This window comes from Garra rufa, chromosome 14 (genome assembly GCF_049309525.1).
Source record: "Garra rufa chromosome 14, GarRuf1.0, whole genome shotgun sequence".
NCBI classification, from domain to species: Eukaryota; Metazoa; Chordata; class Actinopteri; order Cypriniformes; family Cyprinidae; genus Garra; species Garra rufa.
Genome location: NC_133374.1, coordinates 5,403,932 through 5,423,113, shown reverse-complemented (window position 1 = coordinate 5,423,113; position 19,182 = coordinate 5,403,932). Strand labels below are relative to the sequence as shown.

Below are 19,182 nucleotides of genomic sequence, written 5' to 3'. Positions count from 1 at the left end.
ATCGTTTTGTTACACATTAATGCTATTTTTGTATTTTTTTTTATATTAGTAATTAAAGCATTATAGAGAGATTAAAGTGTTATCTATGGAGATTAAAGTTTTGATAGAAATGGAATCCAAACAAGATGTTTGCGGAGCTTGAAATAAAGGATGTTTTGACTGCTATATTATACATAATATTTAATGCTGTAGTACTTGTTTTATACATGCAATAATGTCCATGATCACAGACAGACTTGTCATATAAGGCAAAATGGAGCCATATTTAGCATGTTACATTAAATAATTACAGACCCGGATCCAATGTCTAATGCAATAGTTTGCAAAATGCAAAACTTTTTCTTGTGATCATCAATCGATTTAAAAACAAGCAGAATAGCCTCAGTTCATTTATTAATATTACGTAGGCCTATGTTTATTTAGTTTATGCTCTGTTTATTTTATTTAGTTGTGTATACTTCATTTATATTTAATTTATTTGCGTTTCATTACTCAAGCTCACTTGCACACTCCTATATATATGTTAGTTGTTAGTTGAATGTATTACAGTTAATACACATTCACTCTTAAATATTGAAATTGTCATTTTATGTGTCTTCTCTTCACTCTTCAAATTTAGTGGGGCCTATTTTCATTATCTTGCCTAGGACCCCACAAACCTACAGGCCGGCACTGTTGGTCTGCCCTAACAGTTTTAGGTGGAGATTGCTGATTCTTGGCCATTCTAACAATTACAGGGTTTGAACCCATAATAAAGCTGCTTCTTTCGATCCCCTTATTTTGTAAAACTGCAGAAACTGTGTATAAAAACAATAGTATATGCAATGTCCACATTTAGGTAGATAACAGTGTGTTTTGTTTTACTGACAGCTTTAGTACCAGGTTTAACAGGCAGCAAGCACAGCTACAATGGTATATTTGTAGGATAATCAGTGTAAACCAATAATAGGGCCTAGACTTATTGGTGAAGAAAACTTAAGTTTTTTGAGGGCCTGATCCTCACACGTATGGTAAGTACACTTAACAGCATTGGTTTTTGGTACTTTTTGTTAGTGTTTAGTGTGTACTGTAGTAATTATAATCTCTTTTTCTACAACTGTACTTACCAACTGTACTTTCTGAAGTTTCAAGAGGCAAACCCTCAGTCTCCTCACGTCTCTGGTCTCATGCTCGACTGACGAGTCACAAGTTGCGCTTTTCTCTCCGCGGGGCGTTTCTGTTTCTTCCCTCAGAGTCTGACTGCGGATCACACGCGTCCATGTTCGCCTCTATCTCACACAACCATGCAGAACCATCACTTAAAGGAACACTTGTATAAAATCCTGGTGATCGGGGATCTTGGTGTGGGGAAAACAAGCATCATTAAACGCTACGTGCACCAGAACTTCTCAGCAAACTACCGCGCAACGATCGGCGTGGATTTCGCGCTCAAAGTTCTCAACCTGGAGCAGGAAACCGTCCGACTACAACTCTGGGACATCGCTGGTAATTCAAAATTATTTATTTGTTTATTTATTTAAAATTATAAATAATAATAGAAACAATGTTTTGAAAATAAATTGTGTAGTTATATTTGTATGTTAGACTTTGTTGATGTGCGTGTTTTTTTTTTACATTAACTTCTCACAAAGTTTGAATAACTCGCATAATATTTTATTAGATATATAATAAACTCGTATTTCGCTCAATTATCCCTGAATTTATTAAATATAAATTATTCAATATTATGCCTACTTCTGTTTTCCTTCTGAAACTGAAACTACCAGACTAGTTATTTCATGTTGTATGCTAACATATAATTTTATATAAATGCTTTATGCAACTTTCTAATGTTGTTATGTGGACCAAACAACCCAATTACGAACCCGCATTGTTTTACTCTCTTGAATAACGGTCCTCCCGCGCGCGGTCATGTGTTCGCCGCTCATGTGAGGGAGATTTCCACCTAAAAAAAAAACAGAAGGAAAACAGGGAAGGTCGTTGTAAATTGATGAAATGACCAGGGACATCAGACAGGAGCGTGATTTAACATTGTGAAGCCCGTTCTCAAGAGAAAATAAACAAATCAACTCAATTATAGAGGTATCTGAGCACTTAAATACGTTTACGTGACAGAATGTCATTCCACTTGATACTAAAAAGACATATATTCTTAAGAAAGCCTTATTTCTTTTGTTGTAAATGTCACCTTGTTTATTTCTCAGTTGGTAGAGTTATTTATAAAGGATATCTGATGTTGCTGCATGCACTAGCCAAAATATGTTTTGCTAACGTTCCCAGAACTGGGTTAATTGCATTTAATCTGGATTACATTATCAGATTCCAAAATTAAGAATTTGTAATTAATTGCATTACATTTTAAAATATTTGTAATCAGTTACTTTTTATGGATTACATATTATTTACACAAGACGACATTTTTTGTAATTTATTGATTCTCCATATTCCCTCTTTTTAGTCTTACATTTTAATTTCTAAAATAGCCTACTGCTATATTTAGGAAGGCTTCAGGTTTTGTGGACATTCAAAAAAATATCAGTCATTTGACCACTGATTTGCAAAAATCATTTCATTTTTAAGAAGTGTTTCAGCTACTGATGAACACATTAATTTTATTTGAAGTATTACTCTGTAGGTTATTTAATCATTTATTTCTATGTCTTTGGAAGGCTTTTTTTTTTCTTTCAAACACATTAATGCACAAATTTACAGAAACTTTTTTTTGTCATCGGATCCATACCTCACCTAATATATTTACTTAAAGTACATCTGATATTTAAAAAAATATTTTAATAATTATCACATTTGCATGCTCATTGGTCCTCTGACACTGGTTATGGTCACATGATGACATGACATGCAGGTAAACAAATAAAAAATATTATTATTATTTTTTTTATTGATTTTAAAACTATTTTAATTTAACACTTTTTTTAGGATTTAATTAATAATTAGCTTTTCATTAAACTTGTAACCCCCCTGCAATTCTTTCACAAACACCAGTTTGGAAAACCTTGATGTAATGTAAGGTTCAATGCACTTCATGTTGTTAATAACAACAAATGGAATATATTTAAATCGATGTGATAAATGAATTAGGTCAAAAGTAATCTGATTACATTATCTAAAATATGCAAGTAATTTTTGTCATGTAATTTGGAATCAGTAACGGATTACAATTGTAAGTAATCTACCCAGCTCTGAACAGTCCTGTCTAGTTATGAAAACAATATTTCTATATATTCTCTGAACATCCAAATGGTCCAGTTTTAAAATGATTTTTTTTTATTTAAAATCTTGTTTATGCGAGCATTCCATTTTAGAATTTTGCAAACATTATGTAACGCTACTTTTCATTATTCTCTGAACATTCTGAAACAAGTAGCAATACAACTTGAAACATTAATAACTTAAAAAGAAAGTTGCCAGAAAGTTCTGTGAGTGTTCTCTGTTAGCTAGGCAATTTCCATTGCTCTCTTCAGAGTTTCTTAGTCTTCACTACGCTGCTCCAGTAACTTCTGACACTAATCCTGAGCGCTGAGCTTTAGGTTTAATGGCATGAGGCTGGAGCTCAGTGAAGTTGATCAATATGAGCCGTTGGAATGTGTTTTTCCTCATTAACGATATCCAGGCTTTAGTTCGGACCCTTGGAAATGCGTACAAGAATCTCAAAGTACCATCACGTGGATCGCAGAGAAAAGCAGAGAGATTGAAATTCTCTCACATTCACCCTAGGCTTCATCTGAAAATAAACCTCTCATTGTTGTCTTTGTGTTCAGCTATGATCACCATGAAGTCACGGTGAAATATGTGTTCATGACCTATATAGCTGGTCGTCTCTCATCCGGTTTGTTCTGTCTCGATGTCTTCCACAGGCCAGGAGCGGTTTGGGAACATGACGCGGGTGTATTATCGAGAGGCAATGGGAGCCTTCATTGTTTTCGACGTCACACGGCCGTCGACGTTTGAGGCGGTGATGAAGTGGAAGGAGGATCTTGATGCCAAGCTGAGTTTATCCAACGGGAAACAAGTGGCGGCTGTGTTGCTCGCCAACAAGTGCGATCAGGGCAGAGACGTTCTCACCAACAATGGCATCAAGATGGAGCAGTTCTGCCAGGAGAATGGCTTCGTGGGATGGTTTGAAACTTCAGCCAAGGTATCAGTTTGCATATCGCCATCAGAGCGATATTCACGATCACTGTGTACAGGGGTTAATAGGTCAAGTGAAAGGTCAGTGAGGTTAAAGAGTAAATTTGATCTAGTTTCCATTCTGTTTGTGGTTTAATTGGTTGAGACACTTATTCAACACATGACACAAGCTCATTCTTGGAAGCTTGTTTCCACTATGGGTTTAAAAAAAAACATGAATGCGACTTTTTAATCACAAAATTCTGATTTTTTTCTTACAATATTGAGTTTACATATTTCAATTGTCTTTTTTCTCAGTTTTGATTTTTTTTAAATAATCGTAGTACAGGTCCTTTTCAAAAAATTAGCATATTGTGATAAAGTTCATTATTTTCTGTAATGTACTGATAAACATTAGACTTTCATATATTTTAGATTCATTACTACACAACTGAAGTAGTTCAAGCCTTTTATTGTTTTAATATTGATGATTTTGGCATACAGCTCATGAAAACCCAAAATTCCTATCTCAAAAAATTAGCATATTTCATCCAACCAATAAAAGAAAAGTGTTTTTAATACTAAAAAAGTCAACTTTCAAATATTTATGTTCAGTTATGCACTCAATACTTGGTCGGGAATCCTTTTGCAGAAATGACTGCTTCAATGCGGCGTGGCATGGAGGCAATAGAAAATAATGAACTTTTTTTTGAACTAATTTTTTTAAAAGGACATGTATGTTAAAATTTCAATTGTGAGATATAAACTCAATTCTGATTTCAGAGATTACATATACATTACATATATACAGAGTTTCATTTACTATTTTTTAGTGGTGCAACGGATCACAAAACTCACGGTTCGGATCATATCACGGATTTGGAGTCACGGATCGGATCATTTTTCGGATCAGCAAAAAACAATTTTTTTAAAAAATTACTGAATGCTAACTTTAAGTACTTCTAATCCACAGCAAAAACTACTAGCTGAACTAATAAAGTCAATTACAAAAATGACAAGTGTAGATGAATACAACATAAAGGTACTAATAAAATCAATAACACTAGTATTCAGGTGCAGAAATGTAATATTTAATTGTAAAATAACTAGTGCTTCTCACTGCAGGTATAAATAGGACGCTGTCTCTTTAAGGCCTAATGCACGTCTCTAATACTGGCACGCATCTTTCTCAGCTGTTTCGGTTTACTAAAGACATAACCGACTGTGTTTACCAGAATACCAAAACGGGTATTAAACATAACTTTGTATGTATGTTAAGAGAAGTTTTAAAGAGGAATCAATCTGTGAATCACGCAGTTTGAATCGCGCGTCTCTCTCTGTCTCTCTCTCTCTCTGTGCGCGTGCTCGCTTCAGGCATGTGCGGCAACGGGGGAAAGTTTAGTTTAAGTAGTTTGAATGGTTAAATTGGCAAGACAAAACATATGCAAATTATACACTTTTACTCTATGAAGGTTCAATTTAACAGTTAATCCGCGAACCACATGCGTACCGAACCGTGGGGTCCGGTCCGTACGGATCACGGATCATCTGCGATCCGTTGCACCCCTACTATTTTTATTACATGCACTGAAAATGTTGTTAAGGTAAGTGGTTGCAATTAATTTATTTTAGCCACATTTAAATAAACAAAATTAGTTGACTAGCTTTCAACATTTTTTTTACTTAAATGCAGCTAAAATACAACAATTGTGTGATATAAACTTAAGATTTTTTACAATTGCAAGAAAAAGTCACAATTCTGAGGAAAAGTTCCCTTTTTTTAAGCTGTCTCAAAATTATGAGAATTTTTCACAATTTTATGAGAATTATGAGAGTACACAAAAAGTTTGAATTGTGAGTTAAAAAGTAGCAATTACCATTTTTATTTTTTAATTCCATGCCAGAAACATGCTTTGTGTCAGTTCAATTTCAGCTCACCAAAGCTGCCTTTTTTAATCAAAAGGCAATTTAATCAAATTTAATCAAAAATACAGCAAAAACTATAATATTGTAAAATGTTATTACAGTTTAAAATAACTGTAAATAGATTAAACTGTAAATAAATTTTCTATTTAAATATATTGTAAAATTACTCCAGTTTTCAATGATCCTTCAGAAATCATTCTATGTGAATATATTGTGAAATGTAATTTATTCGTGTAATGCAAAGCTGAACTTTTAGCATCGTTACTCCAGTCTTAAGTGGCACGTAATCCTTCAGAAGTCATTTTAATATGCTGATTTGCTGCTCAAGAAACATTTATGTCATTTAAAGTCAGAACTGTGAAGAAAAATGTGCTTTCTTTGTTCCGTGGAGTGGAAAAAATGTTTTGAATTCTGAATTTTTATCTCACAATTATGAGATTTTTTTTTTTTTTTTTTTCAGATTTAGGAAATTGCTTTCTAAATCCACAATTATTTTTGTGCAATTAACTTTTTTTTTCTTTTTATTTGCATGGCAGAAACAAGCTTTCTCAATTTCTGTTCACCAAGGCTGCTTTTATTTAATTAAAAATACATAATTTGCAAGATGTTAAACTTGCAATTACGAGCCTATAACTTGCAATTCTGAGATATAAACACAATTCTGAGGTGAAAAAAATCTGATGTCAGAGATAGAAAGTATCAATTAACTTAATTTTTTTTATTCCAAGGCAGGAAAAAAAAACAGAACTGTGAGGTATAAACATGCAATTTTGAGAATAACTCTCAGTTCTGAAAAGTCAAAATTGTCACAATTGCAAAAAAATAATAATAATTGAGAGAAAATGTTGCCTTTTTTATCTCGCAATTTTGAGATTTTTATTTTTTTTGCAATTACGAGATTAAAAAAAATACCATTTAATTTTATTTTATTTTTATTCCATGGCAGAAACAAGTTTTGTGTTGGTTCAATTTCTGTTCACCAAGGTTGCATTTATTTAATCAAAAATACAGTAAAAACAGTAAAATTGTAAAATATTTTTACAATTTAAAATAACTGTTTTTATGTGAATATATTGTAAAATGTATTTTATTCCTGATGCAAAGCTGAATTTTCAGTATCATTACTCCTTCAGAAATCATTCCAATATGCTGATTTGCTGCTCAAGAAACAATTCTGATTATTATCACTGTTGAAAAAGAACAGCATTTACTTGAAATAGAAATCTTTTGTAACATTAGAAATGTCTTTACTGTCACTTTTTATCAATTAAATGCATCATTGATGAATAAACTCCTACTGACCCCAAACTTTTGATGGCAGAGTATACAGAATGAATGAGCTGTTAGATTTCTCTTGTGCTCCATATTCTGACATTTTTGTCACAATTCTGGTTTTAAAAAAACAATTGCAAGCTGTTAAATAAATAACTGTGAGATATAAACACAATTCGGAGAAAAGGTCTCAATTAACTTAACTTTTTTTCCATGGCAGGAGAAAAAACAACAGAACTGTAAACATACAATTTTATGAATAAAAGGCTTTGTACGATATATGTTAACTCTTCTAAGAAGAAAAGTCAGAATTGTCACAACTGCATATTCTTTGGTGAAAAAAAAAAACAATTCTGAGTTTTTATCTCACAATTTTGAGAATAGTTTTTTGCACAAATGTCAGAATTGTGAGATCAGAAGTTTTCATTTTTTTATTCCATGGTAAAAAACAAGCTTTGTGTCGATTTAATTTATGCTCACCAAGGCTGCATTTATTTGATCAAAAATACAGTAAAATTGTGAAATATTATTACAATTTAAAGTTACTTTGTTCTATGTGAATACATTGTAAACTGTAATTTATTCCTGTAATGCAAAGCTGCATTTTCAGCATTATCACATTTTTTGCTGCTCAAGAAACATTTCTGATTATCATCAATGTTGAAAATAGAAAGTTCAAAAGAACAGCATTTATTTGAAATAGAAATCTTTTGTAAGATTATATGTGACCCTGGACCACAAAACCAGTCATAAGGTTAAATTTGACAAAACTGAGATTTATACATCATATGAAAGCTCAATAAATAAGCTTTCTATTGATGTATGGTTTGTTAGGATAGGACAATATTTGGCTGAGATACATCTATTTGAAATCAGAAATCTGAGGATGCAAAAAAATCAAAAAGACTGAGAAAATCACCTTTAAAGTTGTCCAAATTAGGTTCTTAACAATGCATATTACAAATCAAAAATTACATTTTGATATGTTTACAGTAGGAATTTTACAAAAAATCTTCATGGAACATGAACTTTACTTAATTTCTTAATGATTTTTGGCATAAAAGAAAAATCAAAAATTTTGACCCATGCAATGTATTTTTGGCTATTGCTACAAATATACCCCAGCGACTTAAGACTGGTTTTGTGGTCCAGGGTCACATATAATCTTACAAAAGATTTCTATTTCAAATAAATGCTGTTCTTTTGAACTTTCTATTTTCAACATTGATGATAATCAGAAATGTTTCTTGAGCAGCAAAAAATGTGATAATGCTGAAAATGCAGCTTTGCATTACAGGAATAAATTACAGTTTACAATGTATTCACATAGAACACAGTAACTTTAAATTGTAATAATATTTCACAATTTTACTGTATTTTTGATCAATTTAATGCATCCTCGCTGAAACTTTTGAACAGTACTGTATGCAAATTGAATAAGCTGTTAGAGTTCTCCTTTTGTGCTCCATGGAAGAAAAATGATGACAGAACTCTAATTTTTTGGATGAACTATTTTATTGAAAGACAGTAAAGGCTTGTCTGACCTTCCAGGCTGTTTCATAGACAGACAGGTGTGTGTTTGTGTGTGAAGAAGATTAGAGCTGACAAAAGCGCTCACACACTTTCCGCTGACTCGCAGTCCTTGGGCTACAGTATGTCATGAATATTCACGAGCTAATTAATGCAGTCACAGCCAGAGATGAGGTGTGTGAACACTGACAGGAAAGGTACTATCACTCTCTCTTTCTCTCTCTCCAGGAGAATATTAATATAGATGAAGCCGCACACTGTCTGGTGAAGCACATTATAGCTAATGAGAATGATCTGCTGCAGTCAGAGGTTGCAGACACCATCTCGCCGCAGCAGGAGTCCAGCCGCGGAGGAGCCTGTTCCTCGTGTTTCAGGTCCTGAAGAAGATCACCAGAGGAGCACTTCACCATTCAACCTCATCTTGGCTCTTTCAGGTCTTTCCGTCACGTTTCTTCTCATCTCATGTCATCTCATTCACGTCTCCTCTCGTCTCTCTTTATCTGTGTCAGCGCCGGGGAGGCAACCCTGTCGCCGTGTCTCGGTTTCCATGGTAACAAGACTTATCGAACACTCTGCGGAGCAGAAAATGTTTTAAGAGAAAGAGACAGCGGTGAGAAATTCATCTGCAGATGAGAACTTCACGAGAACGTCAGGTTCTGCAGAATCAAAACCCCAAAGCTGCATTTTAACATCCATTCAGTGATTTTATTATCATTTTACTGACTCGCTTTGCTGTTAATTCATATTTTTACTGACCAACGGAAAGTGGCTGAATAAGCAAAGCCAGCAAATAAAAAACATAATATTTTTGGCCTCCGAATTCATGAGCATGGCTTCTTTTAAAACAGCCATGCTTATGAATTATGTATGTAGGCCTTAAAAATATTAATGAATTTGACCGTTTCTGGTACAGTTGAAGTCAAAAGTTTACATACACCTTGCAGAATCGGCAAAATGTTTATTTTACCAATATAAGAGGGATCATACAAAATGCATGTTCATTTTTATTTAGTACTGACCTAAGATATTTTACATATAGTCCAAAAGAAAAAATTAGTATAAAAATTACCCCGTTTTTGATTCTTAATACTGTGGTGTTTACTGAATGATCCACAGCTGTTTTGTTTAGTGATAGTTGTTCATGAGTCTCATGTTTGTCCTGAACAGTTAAACTGCCTGCTGTTCATCAGAAAAATTCTTCAGGTCCCACAGATTCTTTGGTCTTCCAGCATTTTTGTGTATTTGAACGCTTTCCAACAATGACTGTATGATTTTGAGATCCATCTTTTCGCACTGAGGACAACTGAGGGACTCGTATGCAACTATTACAGAAGGTTCAAACTCTTGAAATTTAAATATCAGGGTGAATTTAACTTTTGTCTTCTGTGAAAAAGTCTTCTAAGAAAAATGTACACATCTTCATTCAGTTCAAAAGTATACACCCCATAAATTCAACTCTTATTTTCTCTGGTGGACTATAGGTCAACATTTTAATGTGAAGTATCTTATTCAGGTCAGTGATAAAGAAAAAACAACTTGAATTTTGTATGATCCCTCTTATTCTGGTAAAATTATTAACATTTTGCAGATTTTGCAAGGTGTATGTAAACTTTTGACTTTAACAGTTGCAGATGTTTCTAAAACAGGGTTTCTACAGGTTTTATGAAAGTACACATTACACTTTTTAAGACTAAGTAAAGAATGTAAGAAATAAATTGAAAGGAAAACAATACATCAAATGTAACTTCCAACAGATCTTCATCACAAAAAAAGCTTGAATAACTCTGCTTCCAAACACTAAAAATATATAAATATCTTTTACTGTACTTTCAGATCACATTGTAAAAGTGTTTGTTTTCCATTGCAAATGTCTAAAGATTATTAACCCTTTCTTATTGTTTATTTTCGGGGTCACACTTGTGTCAAAAGTGACCAAACACCTGAAATGTGACCTTTTTTATTTTTAGTAAAATCAGTGTAATATATTTTTGTTCTTTAATAATTTTTCTTTATGTTGTATTTTGAGACAATTTCATGGTACTAATTCATATGTATACAATGATTATAATTTTTATTTCCACTGAAAATAATACAGAATTGTTTTTTTTATTGGCCGAATTATTGATTTTATTTCACAAATCCATGCTTGTGTTTTTAAAAACCATTTAGCTTTTTGAAATGCCATAAAAGTCATCGAGTTTCATACCGTTCCAATGAAATAGTGATTTTTTTTTTTTTTTTTTTTCCGGTCTTATACCTAATCTAAACGATGCCAGAGGGTTAAATCAAGACACATTTTCGGAAGCAAAATGTCATAAAGTCTTGTTTTTCAAAGACTGATCAAAATTAAGTGAGTTTATGCTTAAAACAAGAGCAAATATCTGCCAATGGGTGCAGAAAAATCTACTTAATTTAAAGGGAAAATTAATTTAAAGTTTTTATTTCTCATTGACAGATATTTGTTCTTGTTTTAAGCATAAACTCACTTAATTTTGTTCAGTTTTTCAAAAGAAAACAAGACTTTATATGTTCAGTTTGCTTTTCAATGTATCTTGATTGAAAGATGTTTAGATATTTGTATTAGAAAACAAGACAATGATGTTTATTTTTTGCAGTGCGTTCAACATTTAATGCTAAAACTTTCTGATTTAAAAGGTTAGTTCACCCAAAAATGAAAATTAGCCCATGATTCACTCACCCTCAAGCCATCCTTTTTTTTTTTTTTTTTTTTTAGATCTTGCAATTCTGACTTTTTTCCTCAATCCCGACATTGGATTTTTGCCTCTCTTTGCTTGCAATTTGGACTTATTTCTTGGAATTCCAAGTTTGTCACAATTCAGCTTTTTTTTTTTTTTGCAATTCCGTGTTTATATCTAGCAATTCTGACTTTTTTCCTTAATTCCGAGTTTATATATTGGAATTTTGCCTTTTTTTCCTCGCAATTCAGACTTATTTCTCACAATTCCGAGGTAATATCTCACAATTCTGACTTTTTTTCTTGTAAATTCCGAGTTTATATCTCATAATTCTGCCTTTTATTTTTGTCACAATTTCAAGTATATATCTCACAATTTTGACTTTTTTTTTCTTGAGTTTAAATCTTGCAATTCTGACTTTTTTCCTTAATTCCAAGTTTATATATTGGATTTCTGCCTCATTTTCTTCGCAATTTGGACTTATTTCTCGGAATTTCAAGTTTATATGTCGCAATTCAGCCTTTTTTTTTGCAATTCCGAGTTTAGATCTCGCAATTCGGAAGTTTTTTTCCTCAATTCCAAGTTTATATATCGGAATTTTGCCTTTTTTTCCTTGTAAGTCAGACTTTATATCTCGTAATTCCGAGTTTATATCTCACAATTCTGACTTTTTTCTTGCAATTCTGAGTTTATATCTCGTAATTCTGACTTTTTTTTCCTTAATTCCGAGTTTCTATCTCACAATTAAGATTTTTCTTGCAATTCTGAGTTTATATCTCGTAATTCTGCCTTTTATTTTTTTCACAATTCTGAGTTTATATCTCTGAATTCTGACTTTTTTCTCACAATTCCGAGTTTATATCTTGCAATTCTGACTTTTTTCCTCAATTCTGAGTTCATTTATCGGAATTTTGCCTTTTTTTCTTTGCAATTTAGACTTGTTTCTCGGAATTCCGAGTTTATATGTCGCAATTCAGCCTTTTTTTCTTGGAATTCTGAGTTTATATCTTGCTATTCTGACTTTTTTTTTTGCAATTCCGAGTTTATATCTTGCAATTTTGCCTCTTTTTTTTTCCGCAATTCTGAGTTTATATTTTGCAATTCTGCCTTTTTTTCCTCACAATTCTGCATTTTTAATATCTCATAATTCTGCCTTTTATTTTTTATGTTTGGATAAGGAAGTTTAGATGTTTAGAATTCTCAATTATTATTTTTAGATCTTGCAATTGACTTTTTTCCTCAATTCCGAGTTTATGTATTGGATTTTTGCCTTTTTAAACTTATTTTTTGGAATTCCGAGTTTATATCTTGCAAATCTGATTTTTTTTCTGGCAATTCCGAGTTTATATCTCGTAATTCTGCCTTTTATTTTTTTCACAATTCCGAGTTGATATCTCTGAATTCTTTTTTATTTTTTATTTTTTTATTGCCATGTATTTTTTTTTTTTTTTCCCTCAAGCCATCCTAAGTGTATATGACTTTCTTCTTTCAGACAAATCCAATCGGAGTTACATAAATTATCCTGGCTCTTCCAAGGTTTATAATGGCAATGGGCGGGTGTTTTTTATTCATCAGTCCAAAAGAAGTCCAATAAAGTAAATCCATCCATAATAAATAATGCTTCACAAAGCTCTAGGGGGTGAATAAAGGCCTCCTGCAGCGAATCAACACATTTTAGTAAGAAAAATATCCATATTTTGTAAAGTTTGTAAGGATTTGTAGAGAAAAATTTCAGAGATTTTAATATAAGTCAAGAGGACTTTCCTTTGCTAATGTAAGGATACGTTGCTTCCTTTGCTTCTGTAAACAAACATCGATTACATCATCTGCCCGGAACGGCTTACACATATGTGACCATGGACCACAAAACCAGTCATAAGGTTGAATTTTACAAAACTGAGATATATACATCATATGAAAGCTCAATAAATAAGCTTTCTATTGATGTATGGTTTGTTAGGATAGGACAATATTTGGCCGAGATACATCTATTTGAAAATCTGGAATCTAAGGGTGCAAAAAAATCAAATACTGAGAAAATCACCTTTAAAGTTGTCCAAATTAAGTTCTTAACAATGCATATTACTAATCAAAAATTACATTTTGATAGGTTTACAGTAGGAATTTTACAAAAAATCTTAATGTAGCATGATCTTTACTTAATTTCCTAATGATTTTTGACATAAAAGAAAAATCAATAATTTTGACCCATACAATGTATTTTTGGCTATTGCTACAAATATACCCCAGCGACTTAAGGCTGGTTTTGTGGTCCAGGGTCACATATGATAGTTAGCGCAAGCTAGAGAAAAGTGATTATTACATTTTAAGTATGGATATTTTCTTACAAAAACACATTGATTCCCTACAGGAGGCCTTTATTTACCCCCCAGAGCTGTGAGGCCATTTTTATAATGGATGGATGCACTTTATTGGACTTGTTTTGGACTGTTGAACAGAAACACCCATCCACTGCCATTACAAAGCTGGGAAGAGCCAGGATAATTTTTTATATAATAATTTGTCTGAAAGAAGAAAGTCATATACACCTAGGATACCTTGAGGGTGAGTAAATCATGGGCTAAATTTCATTTTTTGGTCAATTTTAAGGCCTTAGTTTGTGGAAGGGCGAATTATAACTTTTTAAGACCTGCAGAAACCCTGCCAAATGTTCTGATTGCTAATGTTTCTCATTTGTTTAAAACACTACAGTACCATCGACCAGCAGCGTTTGTTCTTTTATTTATCGAGTGTCAGTTATATATATATTTTATTAGAGCATATATGATGATGTCCTGTAAATACCCCTGTATTTACCCAGTATTCAGCAGAACAGTTCAGAGTTAAAGTATTAATAAACATAATCTTTAATAAAGTGTGTGTTTGTGTTCCCTCTGCGCTTGTATTTCTCACTGCTGTTGGGATCTGAATGTGCTTGTGTTCAGCGAAACGCTGGATGATAGCGTGTGAGGTTAGTTATTAGGCTTTGTTGTATTATTTAAAAGAAAAGTTTGTGCAATTAGCTGGAGCAACCAGGAGCCTCTGGAGATGCTGGTTTTACACAAACACTTTGCTAAGAGCAACATCAGCTCATACACACCACTCCAGAGACTGTTATTAAACACAGCAGGTTTTCTTTTTTTAATATAATATAATGTGTATAGACAATATTCATGGCTATAGGCTACTGCGGACAGTTAACTGGATTGAAAGAAGTTCCTAAGAATGTTTCTAAATGCAATTCCTGAAAAAATCTTAAGACATTCTCAAAAATGTGAAGAAAATTTAAATAACATTTAATGAGTTTACAGGTACCCAACTTTAAGAGGTTACTTCGGATTATTATTTTTTTTACGAAAAAATTAAAATTCATGAATTTAAATTCAAAGTTTTGTCTTTAGAACAGTCGTCAGAAAAAAAAGAAAAGAACATTCCAAATAATTATTTTTAGGAATATAATGTTCTTAAAATTCAAAATAAAAATGTTAAAAAAAATGTTTTGTGAATTTGACCCAATAAATTTGACTTTCTCTGTTTAACAAAAAAAACAATGAGAAATGAATTATGAAAATTCATAACATTTGAATCATATAAGTCTGCGCAGGTAAAGAATGTGCTTTTGTTAAGGCATGTTAAATCTTAAAGAGTCATTTTTTTAATGATAATTTTTTTTTTGTAACCCAGTTGAAGATGCAGAGAGAAAGATATTTAAGCCTTATTTTGTATGCATTTGAATTGCATATAAAATGTCCATCCATTTAAACAGTATAACATAATCTTATAAACTTGATGTTATGCAGATTTTTTTTCAGCCAGTCATAAAAAATGATCAGATTTCTGTAATAGTACTAATAAACGGAATGTGTTTTAAATACACAATAATTAGCTTTATATATTTATCCTTCATTTTTACTAATATTGCTAGCCATTTTTTAACTTAGTTCATACTTTATATATGCAGATTTTAAGCTATTTTTTCAAAATTTCAAAGCTGAATTTTTAGCGTCATTCTAATATTCTGATTTGCTGCTCAAAAACCATTTATTATTATTATTATTGATATTATTATGATAATGTTGTTGTTGAAAACCGCAGAGTAGATTTTTTTCAGGTTTCTTTGATGAACAGAACGTTCAGAAAAAACAGCATTTATCTTAAATAAAAATCTTTTGAAACATTATTAATGTTTTTGTCATCACCTTAAATTTAAAGCATTCTTGGTAAATAAAAGTATTTCTGAAAAATAACTATACTGACTCCAAGCTTTTGAATGGTATAGTGTTTAATGTTACAAAAGCCTTTTATTTCAGATAAATGCTGATCTTTGGACCTTTCTATCAAATAATCCTAAAAAAAATTCCCAGCTTTTTAAATATTGATAATAATAAATGTTTCTTGAACAGCAACACTGCAAAAAAATGCTTTTCTTACTCAGATTTTTTTTGTCTTGTTTCCAACCAAAATATCTAAAAATTCTTAAATCAAGAAGGATTTTCTACATGAGTAAAAAATGCATTATTGTTTTCAGAAATACTGGAAACCAAATATTTTTTTTACCCCACTGGCAGATTATTTAGCTTGTTTCAAGCAAAAACACATTTACTTTTGGACTTGGTTTTTCTGAAAACAAGATCCTTTTTACTTGTCTAGACAATCCATCTTGATTTAAGAATTTTTAGATATTTTGGCTGGAAACAAGTGAAAAAAATTGACAAGCATAAACATAAAAAAGCATTTATTTATTTATTTTTGCAGTGAAATCAGTATATTAGAATGATTTCTGAAGGATCATGTGACACTGAAGACTGGAGTAACGATGCTGAAAATTCAGCTTTGATCACAGGAAGAAATTACACTTTAAAATATATTTAAACAGAAAGTGGTTATTTTAAATAGTAAAAATATGTCATAATATTACTGCTTTTGCTGTACTTTGGGTCAAATAAAGACAGTCTTGGTAAACAGAAAACACTTGCTGTTCAAAAACTTTTGACTGGTGTGACTGAAAAACATGCATCACACCAAGTTTATTAGTTTATCTTAAAACTGTGTAATCCAATTTTATATGCAATTCAAATACATAAATGTTAGATTTAGGCCTACATTTTACAGCTATAAGTGTAAGCTGATTCTCCTGAAAAGCATTGGCACGTTGGTGTGTTTGCAGACAGGAATAATAGATGTGTTTACATTGCTATTCATTGATTTTCTTGGCATAATTTGCTGTTGAATTGGACTGTTTTATACACTGTGGTACAGAAGATCTGTGTGTGTGTTGGTTCAGGCCATGTGATCCCAGTCTGACGTCTCCTAATGAAATAAATTGGTTGCGTTATACTCCGGGTCAATTCAGCGCCGACCCCACACACACAGAGGAGAATTCATTTGATATGCAAACTAGAGCATGACCAGCAGGTCAATGAGTCATTTACTCGCTCTCACTCTGATATCACACACATGCTTCTGCTTCTGGATCTCATGAAGCTTTTATTGCCCTTGATTAATGATCATTACAATCTGGTTATGATTGTAAAATACCTCTTATTTATTTAGTTCTCTTCATCCTTCTCAGAAAACGATTTGTAGCATTTATGAGGTCTTTGATACATCAATTATGATGCTACTATGCATTACAAATATGCTTGAAAATACTTAGAACTATGTTTAAGATCCATGTATATGAAATGCATATACAATTTCTATTTATTTGGATTACACGCTTTTAACAAACTACTAAAAGGGATGTAATGCATATTTGTCAGTCATGCAAATGAAACAGGCCAGATTTCTGGACTCAAGCAAATCATGACAATGACTTAAATAATCAGATTTAAATGCATTTATTCAAATTGCTTAAAACCTGCATACAGTTGAAGTCAAAAGTTTACATACACCTTGCAGAATGCGCAAAATGTTAATTATTTGACCAAAATAAGAGGGATTATACAAAATGCATGTTTTTTTTATTTATTTAGTACTGACCGGAATATGATATTTCACATAAAAGACATTTACATATAAAAATGACCCTGTTCAAAAATTTACATCCCATTGATTCTGTGGAACTGTGGAACTGTGGATCATTCAGGTAACAACACAGTATTGTGTTTGTTGTTTAGTGATAGTTGTTCATAAGTCCCTTGTTTGTCCTGAACAGTTAAACTGCCTGCTGCTCTTCAGAAAAAAATTCTTCAGGTCCCACATTTTTTTTTTTTTTAGCATTTTTGTGTATTTGAACCCTTTCCAACAATGACTGTATAATTTTGAGATCCATTTTTTCACACTGAGGACAACTGAGGGATTCATATGCAACTATTACAGAAGGTTCAAACGCTCACTGATGCTCCAAAAGAAAAAAAACATGCATTACGAGCTGGGGGTGAAAACTTTTTGAATTTGAAGATCGGGGTAAATGTAACTTATTTTGTCTTCTGGGAAACGTGTAAGTGTCTTCTGTAGCTTCTGAAGGACAGAGCTAAATGAAAATAAATATGACATTTTGGCAAAATAAGAAAAATGTACACATGATTATTAAGTTCAAATGTTTTCACCCCCTGCTCTTCATGCATCATGTTCCCTTCTGGAGCATCAGTGAGTGTTTGAACCTACTGTAATAGTTGCATATGAGTCCCTCAGTTGTCCTCAGTGTAAAAAAAATAGATCTCAAAATCATAGTCATTGTTGGAAAGAGATCAAATACACAAAAATGAGGGACCTGAAGCCTTTTTCTGAAGAACAGCAGGCAGTTTAACTGTTCAGGACCAAAAAGGGACTTATGAACAACCATCACTAAACAAAAAAACACAGCTGTGGATCATTCAGGTAACAACACACAGTATTCAGAATCAAGTGTATGTACATTATTTTCTCTTGTGGACTATATGTAAATGTATTTTACTGTATGTGAAATATCTGTAACACTTTACAATAAGGTTCATTAGTTAACATTAGTTAACCACATTAGTTAACATGAACTAATAATGAGCTGCACTTATACAGCATTTATTAATCTTTGTTAATGTTAATTTCAACATTTACTAATGCATTAATAAAATCTTGTTAACATTAGTTAATGCAGTGTGAACTAACATGAACAAACAATGAACAACAGTATTTCCGTTAACTAATGTTAATGAAGATTAGTAAATACAGTAACTAATGTATTGCTCATGGTTAGTTCATGTTAGTTAGTACATTAACTAATGTTTAAGTAATGAACCTTATTGTAAAGTGTTACCGAAATATCTTATTCAGGTCAGTACTAAATAAAATATACAAAAAGCATTTTGTATGATCCCTCTTATTTTGGTAAAATAATTAACATTAGCAGATTTGACAAGGTGTATGTAAACTTTTGATTTCAACTGTAAATCTGTTCATTGACTGTGGCAATTATTAACTTGCAATTTATCATTAGAATAACTTCTTTGGACTGTTTAGATACACAAATACTGGAGTTGCCAATTAAGACATCACATTTTAAAGGAAAAGTTCACTTCCAGAACAAAAAATTACAGATAATGCACTCTCCCCCTTGTTATCTAAGATGTTCATGACTTTCTTTCTTCAGTTGTAAAGATATTTTTTTTTTGAGGAAAACATTTCAGGATTTCTCTCCATATAGTGGACT

The 19,182-nt window shown here is 32.0% G+C and overlaps 1 protein-coding gene across 1 annotated transcript; it reads left to right on the top strand.

Moving 5' to 3' along the window:
• The first annotated feature begins 1,283 nt into the window (after positions 1–1,283).
• LOC141285122 (ras-related protein Rab-38-like) lies at positions 1,284–9,237 on the top strand. The gene is made up of 3 exons (XM_073818174.1): positions 1,284–1,485; positions 3,876–4,156; positions 9,085–9,237. Exons 1-3 carry the CDS (start codon positions 1,284–1,286, stop codon positions 9,235–9,237), a joined length of 636 nt encoding a protein of 211 aa, XP_073674275.1.
• Positions 9,238–19,182: the final 9,945 nt, after the last annotated feature.

What these genes read in the sequence shown, in the direction of transcription:
- LOC141285122 (XM_073818174.1), top strand. Translation starts at nt 1,284, where the DNA reads ATGCAGAACCATCACTTAAAGGAACACTTGTATAAAATCCTGGTGATC. An exon ending in ACAACTCTGGGACATCGCTG is followed by an intron (nt 1,486 to 3,875) that starts GTAATTCAAAAT and finishes TGTCTTCCACAG; the next exon opens with GCCAGGAGCGGTTTGGGAAC. An exon ending in GGTTTGAAACTTCAGCCAAG is followed by an intron (nt 4,157 to 9,084) that starts GTATCAGTTTGC and finishes CTCTCTCTCCAG; the next exon opens with GAGAATATTAATATAGATGA.